Source organism: Gopherus evgoodei, chromosome 3, assembly GCF_007399415.2.
Source record: "Gopherus evgoodei ecotype Sinaloan lineage chromosome 3, rGopEvg1_v1.p, whole genome shotgun sequence".
NCBI classification, from domain to species: domain Eukaryota; kingdom Metazoa; phylum Chordata; order Testudines; family Testudinidae; genus Gopherus; species Gopherus evgoodei.
Genome location: NC_044324.1, coordinates 212,105,647 through 212,119,271, shown reverse-complemented (window position 1 = coordinate 212,119,271; position 13,625 = coordinate 212,105,647). Strand labels below are relative to the sequence as shown.

At 42.8% G+C, this 13,625-nt stretch overlaps 2 protein-coding genes across 14 annotated transcripts in view; one reads left to right on the top strand and one right to left on the bottom strand.

The window, feature by feature from the left end:
* Nucleotides 1-11,782, bottom strand: part of SEL1L2 (SEL1L2 adaptor subunit of ERAD E3 ligase) — a 68,970-nt gene extending 57,188 nt beyond the window's left edge. For 11 of the 12 annotated variants that reach the window (XM_030557960.1, XM_030557961.1, XM_030557968.1 and 8 more), the window contains exons 1-2: nucleotides 10,536-10,811; nucleotides 4,110-4,247 (exon numbers count right to left, since the gene is read on the bottom strand). In XM_030557960.1, coding sequence (XP_030413820.1) covers nucleotides 4,110-4,247; nucleotides 10,536-10,587 — 190 coding nt within the window. In that variant the 5' untranslated portion in view covers nucleotides 10,588-10,811. Of the gene's footprint in view, nucleotides 1-4,109; nucleotides 4,248-10,535; nucleotides 10,812-11,748 lie in introns of those variants that run through there. The other variant, XM_030557972.1, reaches the window with a different exon arrangement.
* A 121-nt stretch (nucleotides 11,783-11,903) lies between these two features.
* Nucleotides 11,904-13,625, top strand: part of MACROD2 (mono-ADP ribosylhydrolase 2) — a 1,360,465-nt gene continuing 1,358,743 nt past the window's right edge. For both annotated transcript variants that reach the window (XM_030557958.1, XM_030557957.1), the window contains exon 1: nucleotides 11,904-12,136. In XM_030557958.1, the coding sequence (XP_030413818.1) occupies nucleotides 12,091-12,136 (46 nt within the window). In that variant the 5' untranslated portion in view covers nucleotides 11,904-12,090. The remainder of the gene's footprint in view (nucleotides 12,137-13,625) is intronic.

Here is a 13,625-nt window from a genome sequence, read left to right as displayed (position 1 = left end):
CAATGCACACAATTGATTGGATATGAATGCTAATTTTTAAAACAAATCTGTAAATGACTTCTCTAACTGCCTCACTAACTAGCTAATATTATTTAGCTGAGGTCTTTTTGAAAAATATCTGAAAATATGGTTCATTCCCATTTACACTGCAAGATTAACCTGTAGACAAGCTCTCCTAAGCAGTAGAAATTACAGTTTGTAGACAGGACCTTAGACTTTGAAACTTATTCACTGACATTAATGGTAGGTATCTGATAAAAGCTAAGTAAACACAGGTTAGCACCTAAAAAACTAGAAAATACAATTATTAATCTTCTTAACAGAAAGATAAGCTGCTTAGACTTCTCCCAAGAAAAAAAATCTTTATAATTATTCCATCCTTACTGAACTGATGCTTTATTCCCCTATTTGCTAGTGTGGCTAGAAATGGGCATTACAGCTAAGTGTAATTTGTGGTATTGGACATATGACTTAACATAAAATGGCATCTTTATGGTAAGCTACATGAGTAAATATACCAACACACTTTTTTTTTGTCTGGCAGGTGAATTATTATATTATTTGATGGACCAAAATTTATTTGCCTGACCAAATGGATTAAAACCAATGAAGCCAAGGGAATATGTGACTGCATTTCCTTATTTTATCCTTCAGTTACAAAACTACCAACAAAACTAATCAACCGACTAAACTCGTAACTACCTGCCTAAAACTTTATTTTATTTGCCCAAGATAAGCAAACCAGCACATTATACATATTTGTTAACAGCAGAATAAATGATCAAAGGGTTGTAGCTAACTAATGCTCAATACCATTTGCCATTAGGCATAATGTCATTACATGAAAACTATACCCAGAAGTTTGAGAGTTCAAAAGGTAAAATGTAATTCTCAGCATAAATAACAAGTGAGATGTACATTAAGTTTTAAATTAATATTAAATTTAATATCTGAAGGTATCCATGTTACTAAAAGCTAATATTTGTGACACTAGCAGTATCAAACCCTAAACAGAGTAAATGTAAATTGGCTTTCCAATATGATAGAAATACTGGTTAAACAGTCAGAAGTAAATATCTTATGCTTACTATTTAAGAGCACAGTTCTACATTGGAATTCTTTAGCATGGACTTTGCACCTGCACAGAGTCCCATTGAAATTAATCAGGGGTCCATAGAAGCAGATCTTGACTCCGAATTTAGGCCAAAAATACTTTGTTAAAATATTACTTTTATTATTGTTAAACAAGTTGTAAACCTATTTAAAATTTTTGTATATCTCTTTTACAGCACTAGTATCACAAATTAAAACACTTTTCATTACAGAATCAGAATTGATAACTTTAATTATACTCTTCAAACTTTCAAAATTCTGGGTTGAGCAAAAAAGCTGTGACTTTCTTTTAAATTAGGGCAAAATTGGAGGAAGTACTTTGAAATTTCAATCTTTGAATGGGTACTGTCAACACAACTCAAAGTTATAATAAATGTTCAGTTACATTACATAATATAAATCCTTGTGTGTGGCTAAAAAAGACTTTTCTCTAAAAACTAGTTCAGGGGTAGGCAACCTATGGCACGCGTGACCAAGGCAGCACGTGAGCTAATTTTCAGTGGCACTCACACTGCCTGAGTCCTGGCCACCGGTCCGGGGGGGGACTCTGCATTTTAATTCAATTTTAAATGAAGCTTCTTAAACATTTTAAAAACCTTATATACTTTACATACAACAATCGTTTAGTTATATATTATAGACTTATAGAAAGAGACCTTCTAAAAACGTTAAAATGTATTATTGGCACGTGAAACCCTTAAATTAGAGTGAATATATGAAAACTTGACACACCGCTTCTGAAAGGTTGCTGATTCCTGAACTACTTGATAGTATCTAATTGGAATCATGTCTTTACCTTACAATTTGTGTTTTATAATTGTGATACACATAAATGCAAGGGGGAAAATGGGCAGTACAGTCATTTATCATGCAGTATAAAACTAACAGCTTTCTTCCTTTTTGTAGCATTTAATGCAAATTTAACAGATTTAATTACATTTTATAACTACTTAACTACTGTTTTTTAAAGTGAAATATTAAGTGTAGAGTACTACACAACTCATTTAGCATATAGCTTTTGCAATTAAAATTTTTTTACAGGGAATAAATACTTCACAAGCATACTATATAAAAATGTTTTTATGGTGGCAAATACTTCGAGTAATACTTTGTTATGACTGAGAAATGAATAACTTTTAAATTCCCTTCTCTTTAAACATTGAGAACTTTCTTGCAAAAAGATGGGTATTTATCTGTATTGTAACTGTTGCACTTTGAGAAGTATTCAACTCAGGCATGCAGGCACCCAGCAAACTGAAGCCAGAGAACTTTGCTTAGCAGTATCCATCGAAGCAGCGCCCATCCTTTGGACCTTGTAGTCCCTCCCACGGCTATATGAGGGCAGCAGTGCCTCAAAACCCCTCAGTTCCTTTGCACTGGAATCCATGGCTGGAAGCTCTGAGATGGAGGATGGATCATGGAATGCATGTCTGCACCCACATTGCAAAGAACAGCAGTTACAATACAGGTAAGGGAGATTTAGGTTGGACATTAGGAAAAAGTTCCTAACTGTCAGGGTAGTTAAACACTGGAATAGATTGCCTAGGGAAGTTGTTGAATCTCCATCTCTGGAGATATTTAAGATTAGGTTAGATAAATGTCTATTAGGGATGGTCTAGACAGTTTTTGGTCCTGCCATGAGGGCAGGGGACAGGACTCGATGACCTCTCGAGGTCCCTTCCAGTCCTAGAGTCTATGAGTCTATGAGTCTATAAGTAACTCACCTGGAATTGCTCATGTCAGAGAAAGACCTTCGAATTCATAGAGACTTGTAGGGCCCCAGTGCACTCCATTTTTTGAGTTGGAGTCAATGCTGACTTTGCTTTGTTCACAATCAACTCCAATCAAAGAAAGAAGTCCACAGTGAAGTGGACATGATTGAGGATTTATTCCTCACATCTGCCTCTCATTAGCCAATCATCTATATAGGGGAAGACTTGAATTCCTCTCCTTCTGAGATAGGCCACTACCAGTCATGCATTTGGTAAAGATGCATGGGGTGGATGGCAGGCCAAAGGAGAGTACTGTGTACTGATAGTGTTGACTGGCAACAAGGAATTTCAGAAATTTCCTGTAGCCTGGGAAAACCACCTCATTGAAATAGGCATCATGAAGACTGAGAGCAACAGATGAGTTGTGATTTGATGGGGGAAGAATAGTTGCCAGGGTAATCATGTGGAATTTCATATACTTGATGTATTAGACTCATAGACTCTAAGGTCAGAAGGGACCATTATGATCATCTAGTCTGACCTCCTACACAATGCAGCCCACAAAATCTCACCCACCCACTCCTGTAACAAACCCCTAACCTATGTCTGAGTTACTGAAGTCCTCAAATCGTGGTTTAAAGACCTCAAGGTGCAGAGAATCCTCCAGCAAGTGACCCATGCCCCAAGCTGCAGAGGAAGGCGAAAAACCTCCAGGGCCTCTGCCAATCTTCCCTGGAGGAAAATTCCTTCCCAACTCCAAATATGGCAATCAGTTAAACCCTGAGCATGTGGACAAGACTCAGCAGCCAGCACCCATGAAAGAATTCTCTGTAATAACTCAGATCCCACCCCATCTAACATCCCATCACAGACCATTAGGCATATTTACCTGCTAATAATCAAAGATCAATTAATTGCTAAAGTTAGGCTATCTCATCATACCATCCCCTCCATAGCTTATCAAGTTTAGTCTTGAAGCCAGATATGTCTTTTGCCCCCACTATTCCCCTTGGAAAGCTGTTCCAGAACTTCACTCCTTTAATGGTTTGAACCTTCATCTAATTTCAAGTCTAAACTTCCTAGTGTCCAGTTTATATCCATTTGTTCTTGTGTCCACATTGGTACTAAGCTTAAATAATTCCTCTTCCTCCCTGATATTTATTCCTCTGATATATTTATAAAGAGCAATCATAACTCCTCTCGGCCTTCTTTTGGCGAGGCTAAACAAGCCAAGCTCTTTGAGTCTCCTTTCATAAGACTGTGGGAATCAAGGATAGGTCTCACCTCTCCCTTGGACTTGGGGATCAGGAGGTACTGAGAGTAGATCACTTTCCCCAGTGAAAAGGAGGAACCTCCTCTGTAGCTCCCAGAGCACACAAAGTCTGGACCTGCTGAAGAAGCAGTAGTCTGTGAGAGGGATCCCTGAAAAGAGATGGGAAGGCAGGATGGAAAGAAATATATGGCATAACATGATTCCACAATGTTTAGAACCCATCTGTCTGTAGTTCTTTCCCAAGCACTGTAGAGGTAAGATTGCCTGTCCCTGAATTGATACTGGGTTGAAACATTCACAATTGGTGTGTTGCTCTTGATATGAAAGTCCAATATGCTGCCTCTCCAAAGGTGGAGGATAGGCTGCTTGGGTAAAACTAGACCCAGAAGATCTTCTCTGTGATTTCTCCTTTTCTGGAGAAGCATTGCTGCCTAGCATGGTCAGATGGCTGGCAAAAGATGACTGGTTAAGAGCAAAACTGCTGGTGGTGTTGCTGACCCACATCTCTTTGTGGCCTGAGTGTAAACCCCCAAAGATGGTAAAGTATCTCAGGAATCCTTAAAAATGTAAAGTTGCCATAGATCCACAGGTCTGGTACTCTCACACGGCTCTGGAATAGTCTCTGGAAGGACAGCATTAGAGAGTTAACCCCCTTACGGTCATATTCTTTCACTGGAGTAAGCCCCTAGGCTTCACCGTCTCCTAGGTAGAAACTTTGGAGCCTTCAGCACCTGTTTCACACTGTGAGTTTCCCTCACATTGGCCACCTGAGGGAGACTTGCACACCTAAAGGGAGCAATGCATCCTCAACCTCTTTAGACTGGAGTGACTCTCTAACAGTATTGTAAAAACAGAAGAGTTTAATAGATGTCTGGAACATAGTGCAGAAAGCTCTTAGTTAGCATCAAGAATAGAAAGCTATAGCATAGTCCACCTGGGTCAGTCCTGAGCCCAGACCCCCTCTTTGTCTCCAGTACAGAAGAGAATCTTGCTTCCAGCAACCCATACTACATCACACCCAAAGGGCCCCTCTTCCATCCTTTGTTCTGATTCCCAGGCAAAACAGGTCACCTGGTCAGCCACCTTAGCTCTTTTTTTCTCCTCCTTTTTTGCCCTACTCATATAAAGCAAAGTTAGCAAGAGTCAGGCTATGGGAAAAAATCAGGCCCCATTACAAAGCAGATGCCTGTAGGTTCACTATCTGATATGTGAATTAAGTATATACATAAATACATTCCAGAACACCCCCAATACAAGGTTATGGTGTAAACACACTCCCCAAAGATGATACCGGGACACACTGACCCCTCCTAAAGATAAGGATGATGGATACAGATGTTTTGATTGAACCAGCATACATAAGGTAAAGGATGGTAATTAACCACGTCAGAGGGTCAATATGTAACTTCTGCCTTATTCAGTGCACAGAATAGATGGTTTAAGAGTGGCAGCCGTGTTAGTCTGTATCAGCAAAAAGAACAGGAGTACTTGTGGCACCTTAGAGACTAACAAATTTAGATGGTGTTCACTTAATAATGAGCTTTTCAGTATTTTGTTTTATTTTCATAATTCAAAGTGTTACCCGTGCCTTACTTCCTACATGCTATTCAAACCCTGCTCTGAAAACAGAATTATTAATTTCCTTATGGGCTTTTGCATAACACTCATCACTATAGCATCTGAGTGCTTCACAAGTTTTAATGAATTTATTTTCACAATACCCCAGTGAGGTGAAGGGGTGGTACTACCTCCATTTTACAGATGGGGAGCTGTGGCACAGAGATTAAGATAAAAAGCTTCCACGAATTTTGAGTGCCCAATATAATACATCTAGGACCTGATTTTTCAGTGTACTTGGTATTATATAGCACTTACATGTTCAACGCACAGCTCCACAGACTTCAGTTGCAGCTGTGAATGCTCAGCATTGCAAATCAGGTCCCAGGTCTCAAGTTGGGCATCCAGAAAATGAGGAACACATAATTAGTGACCATTTATCAGCTGGAAACTCTTTCCCCTGTGGGAAAGTGTACTCAGTGATAGAAAAAGAGTGCTTGGCTGCCAAATTGGCAATCTAGAGCGTGTGGTACTTCCTCCTAGGAAACAAGTTCACACTAGTTACAGATCGTGCTCCCTTATATTGGCTGAATGTGATGAAAGAAACAAACCAGACAGGAGATGGTACTTGTTGCTACAACCATATACCTTTCAGATACAGCACTGAGCAGGAAATTTGCATCACAACACCAATTTTTCTGTCCAGGGAGGTAGCCTATGCTAGTCAAGGCACGGCTTCAGTCTTGCAAGGAAGATATGTAATGGCGTCTACCAAGCCCTATACTGAACATAGAGGGGGGAGGAGAGTCCATCCTGTTTACAAGCAAGCAGCTTGGAGTTTCCAATTGTGGAGGCTGCAACCAATAAAAGAAATAGGGCCTGCTGTAAAGGCAAGAGTGCAGAGAAGGAAGGTGAGGCCGAAAGGCCTGGGTAGCAAGGTGCTGAAAACCCTGCACCAGGCTGCCTCCAAACATCTAGGCAACTGGAAGAGATGACAAGCCTAGGAAGCAAGCGGCTGACGGGCTGAAAAGAAGGTGACGCTTCAAACACAGACCTCACTGAGAACAAACTAAGGGTTGCCAGCCACCAGTCAGATGGAGCTGAGGCCCCTTGAGAGGCCACCCCAAAGGGCTGTGACAGTCAGCAACCATGGAGAACAATAATATATATCTAGATTTCGATAGGTGCTAGCTGATTACATTTTTATTTATAAATGCAGATTTTAAATGAAACCATCAACTTGAATCTAGTTAGATAAAAATGAGTTAAAAGTACTTTCAGGTACTACACTTGAGTCCCATAGCCAATGTTTTTCTATTTTCAAACTATTTTTCTCTTCCCTGCTGCTGGGTGGAAAAATTCATACAAACAAAATAAAATTTTCTTCATATCAACAAATGGAAATTTTGTGCAAAGTATTGTCAAATGCACAAAATAAGGAAACTGAAAATGTTAGTTTAAAATGCTCCTATGTAGGGAAAAAAAAAGATGAGCAAAATAGTCTTTAGGAAAATTACTAAAATTGTCCAATTAGATCCCACAGACATTAAAGTAATTTTTCTTCGGGGGAAAAAAAAACTGGAGAAGCTGAAAAAAACATGATGTACTGACTGCATGCAGATGCAATAGCAAACAGGATTTTAAAAGCTGCAAATTTGGATACGGTGTGCTTAATGTAATTTGAGCATTAAAATTTATGTTGGCATAGAGAAATCTTGTTTTGTTTTGTTACTGTATGGTTGACAAGGTAACCTGTGAATACTCCCTCCCAACATCTTGTATCAAACCAGTATTTTTAAAGAAAAAAATATTAGTGAGTCTGATCAGATCAAGGATACTTCAGACATGTAGCACTATAAGTCCTAAGTGGAGCATTTGTGAAAAGCGATGATATGCTTGTCCACCATAAGCTAGAACTTACAAAAAACTTTTTAAAAACTACAAATATTCAGTATTTGGGTATTCCTAAATTGATTGACATTGAGGCCCTATCAGTTAAAGATTCAACTTTTAGCTTTGATTGCAAATGACCTGTTTTAAACATAGTGCAAACATATTGTATATCAACACTCCCCCAAATAAACAACCTCTTACACTGACTAGAACTATTACAGTGTCTGATCCAAAGCCCTATGAAGGTCAGACTTCCATGGACTTCAGCTCTGGAGCAGGCCCACAGTCATTTTTGCAACTTTTTATAACAAAGACTCGATAATGAGAGAGGTCTGGAGATTAAAAGGTAATCAGTATGAGGGGGTTTTTTTGGGGGGGGAGTGGAAAGGGTGGAATCCATTTTTCATTATACCTCTAAAATAAGTCATAATTAGCACACTAAGTTATTAACTTGATCATGTGATTTTTTTCTCTGCATTTTAAGACCTCAGTATTATTTTCTGTTACACTTGTTTAATTGAAGATAAACTCTATTTTTACTAGAATAATGCAGTCATTTGTTACTGTCACAGCATAATAAAAACCAGAATTTGCTACATGTATCCAAAGAAATATGATTTAGATTTTGCAACTTGATACATCTTTGCTCCCTGAATATCAATATCTTGTGAAGCTTTGTTTTTCAACATGTCCAAGTTTCAGTTTTTAAAGACACATTTTGCACACTTTTTCACACATGCAAATTATTCATTTTATACATCTTACAGAAGATGTCCAATTTTTTCCTGCACTTAAGTATCTCATAATGCTCATTTTTGAAGAACTTATAGGAGGACTTGATACCATTAAAATATTTTCTTTGTGATTCATTATTTTATTTCTGCATTTTTGCAGCTTAAAAGTAAATGGGAAAATAAAGATTGTCGCAACATTCAACATTTTTTGGATGAATTATTTAAAAAGAGGAAAAGTCCAAATTTGCTAAATTGTCCATGACCTTTTAGCTTGTTGGTCAAGATTGACAGAATGTTTTACTATAGAGAAGCCTAATCATGGGGGATTGGTCCTGCTTTGAGCAGGGGGTTGGACTAGATGACCTCCTGAGGTCCCTTCCAATCCTGATATTCTATGAGTCACCTAAACACTTATGCAAATGAGTAATTTTGCTCAAATGTGTAAAGTTACTTATAAGCATAAGTGGTTATGGGATTGGACCTAAGTATATGTATTTGACTAAAAATGAGAATGCATATCTAAGTGACAGTGTCAAATAGTTCTTGCCCTAAAATTTAGGTTTCATTTATAAATTTTATTTTGTTAATTAAGGCCCTGAGCCTGCAACTGAGTCTGCATGTGTGGTCCCCTGCTCCCCCTCTAGCCCTCTTGACTTCTATGGAGCTCTATACAGGCATCCACCTTTACCCATTTCATTGTGGGATCAAAATTCTTGGCCTTGATCATCCAGTGTGATCCACGAAGGTGGAACCTTATGTCCAAGCACAGTACAAATGAAGTCAGTTGGGCTCTGAATGGATGCAGGGGTTTATCTATGCAGCTTTGATTGAGGAGTTATTTTTGCCTTACTGTTATAAAAGTAATTGAAACAAAATTTGGTGTGTTTACATTTAAATATTTCCTTGCAGTGTTTGCAACCTAAGCAGGCAGCACTGTTAATTACAGGAATTAGAAAGTGAAACTGATCTGAAAGTAACTACAAACTGTATGTTTCACTTAATCTACTGCACCCAAGCTAGGAAATGGAAAGAGTAAACAGAATTTATTATGGCTAAAATACATTTTTCAAAATTATTTCAGAGTTAGAGGTTAAAATCAGTATTTTAAAATAAATTTCTCTATTACAATAACAACACAACAGATTGACTAATTTTTTTTAAAAACTAGTACAATATTATATAGTCTATTTGCTGGTTGTTGTTTTGTTTTTTTCATTTCTCTGAGCTTTGAAAGTCAGGTAGAAAGTTTCACTTTTCTTTACACACTTTCGACTGATATTTTGTCTCATGAACTAATACAATGCTGCAATGTTGGGTTGCAAATGGTGCAGGGGAATGTCTATGTGTGTGTACATATAGTTAAGTTTATAGTCCAGTGTGCATTATAAATTAAATAAAATTCTGTTTTAAATCATGATAAAAATCTATTTTAAAATCCAAAAGTTGGGTCACTGGTGCCCAGACACTAATAGCAAGGATTTTATTTAAAAAAATGAAATAACTACGCTTGTCCCAAACTCCAAAATCTCAATTGAGTGATCACAGCATTTAAATTTGACATTGCTCAAGCTAATTTGTGACCTGCAAAATGCAGTGCAAAGAGGGTAATAGTTATACGTTGTTTTTTCCCCAATGTCATATTGATTTCTGAAGTCAAATGTCATAAAGAGACACAGATATAACAGGATTAGGTTGGGTTGTGTGTAACATGGTAATACAGGATTATACTGTTCCTTCATCATCATCATCATCATCTATATTTACAACTGTCATTCTATTGTTTTGCAGTGGCTGCAAAGGGTTTGGTGGGACAAATTCTGAAGGTGGCATAAATCTTGGATGGTTAAGCACCACATTATTATTAAAGTAATGACAGTGAAATGATCTTAAACTAATCTCACAAATTTTAATTACCGGTAATGATGACACAGGGTAGGAAACTACAGTTCAAGTGCACAAGAACCTGAAAGTTAACCAAGCACAAAGTGTATTTTCAAACACAGAGCTCGAAATTTTCAAAAGTGAGTGCAGTGCCCAACAGGTGGAGAGAACAGACTTGATTTTTCACAAGGGCTGAACAGTAGGTGCCCCAGGAACCCCCCCCCCCCTTGAGTGATGCCTTAAGTTGGGCACGCAGATGTGAGGCACCGAAAATCATTTTGTTAGTGTCTACTTGTTTTCCTACATCACGTCGCTTGCTCACCCCGGCTTTAAGGAGGGGGAAGCTGCTGTAGTGCAATGTCAGATACCTACTGTGCACTGAGGCCAGGAGGGCCAGCAGCAGCGCCACACTCAGAGCCTTCATCGCAGAGCAGCTCCTGCTGCTGTCACTCTCCCCCAGGGACCCCACATGGGGCAGGGGCCGCAACCAACACCTGCCTCCGCCCCCAGCTTCAGGGCAGGGACGGGCTCCCCCCAAGGCCCCTCTTCCACACAGCCAGGGCAGGGACAGGCCCCACCTCTAGGCACTACCGGCCGCGGCCACCTCAAAGGTCCGAGCGCCGGCCGAGCTCACCCACTCACACCCGCCCCCAGCGCAGGCTCGGCCCTGATGCGGTTACTTAGCAACCGGTTCCCAACTGGCGGCCAATCCCCGCCTCCCGTCCCGCCTGACCTTCAACCCGGAAGTGAAAGATCAGTTCACAGGGTCTAACCGAAAGGGCTGAGGGCAGGCAGGCTCCTGGGCGCGGCGCTGGTGCCAGTGCCAGGGAGCTGCCTGCAGGACGCCCCTTGCCCGGTGAGGGGAGGAGCCGGGCAGCAGCATGTGGGGTGTTTGGGTGGAAGCCGCAGTCAGTACCTCCTCCTCCCAGCACCGCTGCTCATGGGGCTCGGGGCGTGTGTGTCACTGCTGGGGCCTCTTCCCGCCTCCTCCTCGGGGCAGGGACGAGCGGCACGCGGGCCCCTGGCACGTGCGCGCGACGCTGTGAAAGAGGGGCAGGATGCCCCCGACTCACAGCCACACCGGGGGGGCGCAGCAACAGGCCAGTGAAGGCTATTACACGGGATCGCCTCCCGCCTGTGAACAACGTGTCGCACCTAAGCACAGACGACAGCGGGCTGGGGCGGAGGGAGAAAGGGCTGAGAGATGCCGCCGAATTGGGGAGGGGGAAAAGAGAGATTAGTCACAGAACAGCAGTGCAAAAAAGCCTCTCCCGCGGGGCTGGGGAGGATGACTGCTCTGGGGACACCCCCACATTGCAGTCAAGCGCCCCCGGACTATGGGCAGCAAGGGAGTTCCCCCTATAAAGAAGGGCGCTTGGGTAAAGGGAGGGCATCTCCCTTGGCCTTCCCTGGAAAGAAGAGGCGCCTCCCTACTGCTCCCCCAGCGAGGTGGCCACCCAAGTGTTTCCCTCCACCCATGCACAGAGAGGGGACCCACCCTGATCCCCTTCGGATGGACGGGGACGCCTCAGAGCCGCCCTGCTCCCCCACGAGGAGGGAATCACCCCGCGGCGAGGGAGCCCACCGTGGCCTGAGCCGACTCGTGTATCCGGCGCTGCCCCCGGCCTGTCCCCTTAAGGCCCCTCCCTCGGCCGCGGCGCTGGAGGCCGGGTGCTGTGAGCGGCTCGGCGGGGAAGCGGCTGATGAGCGGCGGCTGCCGGAGCCAACAGGCTGCGGGGAGGGAGGCGGGCGCTGCGGGGGTGTCGGGTTAGAGCGAGGCGTGACCCAGTTGACAGGCGCTGCGAGCCGCAGGGCAGGAGGGAGCTGGGCAGGGGGACGCAGGGGACGGCCGCCGGGTCAGCGATTCCCCCCATCTCCGGTGAGCCTGGGGAACGTGCAGCTCAAAGCCGCCGCCAGCCACAGCACCATGTACCCCGGCAACAAGCGGAAAAAGCTCTGGAAGGAGGAGAAAGGTACCAGCCCCCCGCAGCCCTGTCTCAGCCGGGCAGGGCACCCTATCTCCCCTCCGGGTGGGGAGCCCCTTTCCCTGCCCGGGGGGTACTCCCTTCCCTCAGCCCTACCTCTTGCCCTGCCCCCCCTTTCCTAGTGGCACCCCCGTCCTCCTGAGGGGCAGCCTAACCCTCCCCCCACCCCAGTGGGGCGGCTGGTAGGTCCCCTGGTCCCACTGTCCTTGCTGGAGGGCAGAGTCTCCTCCCTCTCCTCCCTCCCAGTCCCCCTGCTGCTATCTCGGGGGGACAGCGTCTCAACCCGCCTTGTTGTACTAGGGGAATGGTTCTCCACCCCTACCCCCGTGATTCTGAGGTGTGAGCCCCCCAGTTGCTCTTATGCCTTGAATTTCTCTGTCCTCTCCCGCCATATGTGGGCAGTGGTGCTGGAACTAGGGTTCTGGGGGTGCTTCCCCACCCCCTGCTTGAAGTAGTATCATGGTTTCCATCAGCAGCACCCCCACCAAATGTTGTTCCAGCGCCCCTGTTTAAGGGGCTTTTCTGTGTGCTGCATCTTTCGCTGGGGTATGTGTCTTTACTTCCAGTGTTTCTCTTCTCCAGCCATCCCTGTGTGTGTCAGTCTGGCCATGAGCCTCCTTTCTTTTCTTTCTCAAACAATCACTCTTTCCTTGTGTGTGACTTCTCCTTTTCCTTGCATCCTCTCTGTCCCTCTCTCTTCCTTTGCATGACTGTGGATTCTCCCTCTTCCTAGACCAGGGGTAGGCAACCTATGGCACAGGTGCCGAAGGCAGCATGCCAGCTGATTTTCAGTGGCACTCACACAGCCTGGGTCCTGGGTGGCCAGGGGGCTCTGCGTTTTAACTTAATTTTAAATTAAGCTTCTTAAACATTCTGAAACCTTATTTACTTTACATACAACAATACTTTAGTTATATAGTATAGACTTATAGAAAAAGACCTTCTCAAAAGGTTAAAATGTATTATTGGCACACGAAACCTTAAATTAGAGTGAATAAATAAAGACTTGGCACACCACTTCTGAAAGGTTGCCGACCCCTGTCCTAGACCCTTATTCAAGCCTCATCTTTCTCCCAAGAGGCTATTCCAATCAGCATAAACACATTTGTATCATGTGTGTTCAAAACAATTTTGTTTTATTGTTTTTTTACATAGGAATGACATGTTGTGAGATAACTGTGTGCTACTTGGGGTTTGGGGGGGGAAGGGGACATGAATTAGAGTGTGTTATCCCTATCCTTACCCCTTCTCTTATTTTCTAGATCTAGTTAGGAAAACACATCTGCAGTGCTACTTATCACAAAACAGACATAAAATAGAGAGAGAAGTCTGAAACAAGTTCAAGTGTCTGAAAGCACAATATATATTTTTTTAAAAGTAACTGGGGCAGGTTGGAGAGAAGAGAGGGCCACATAGAAATGGAAAACTGAACACTTCAATGTCTCTAACTGAAGGAAACATTTTGAAACCAAGTAAC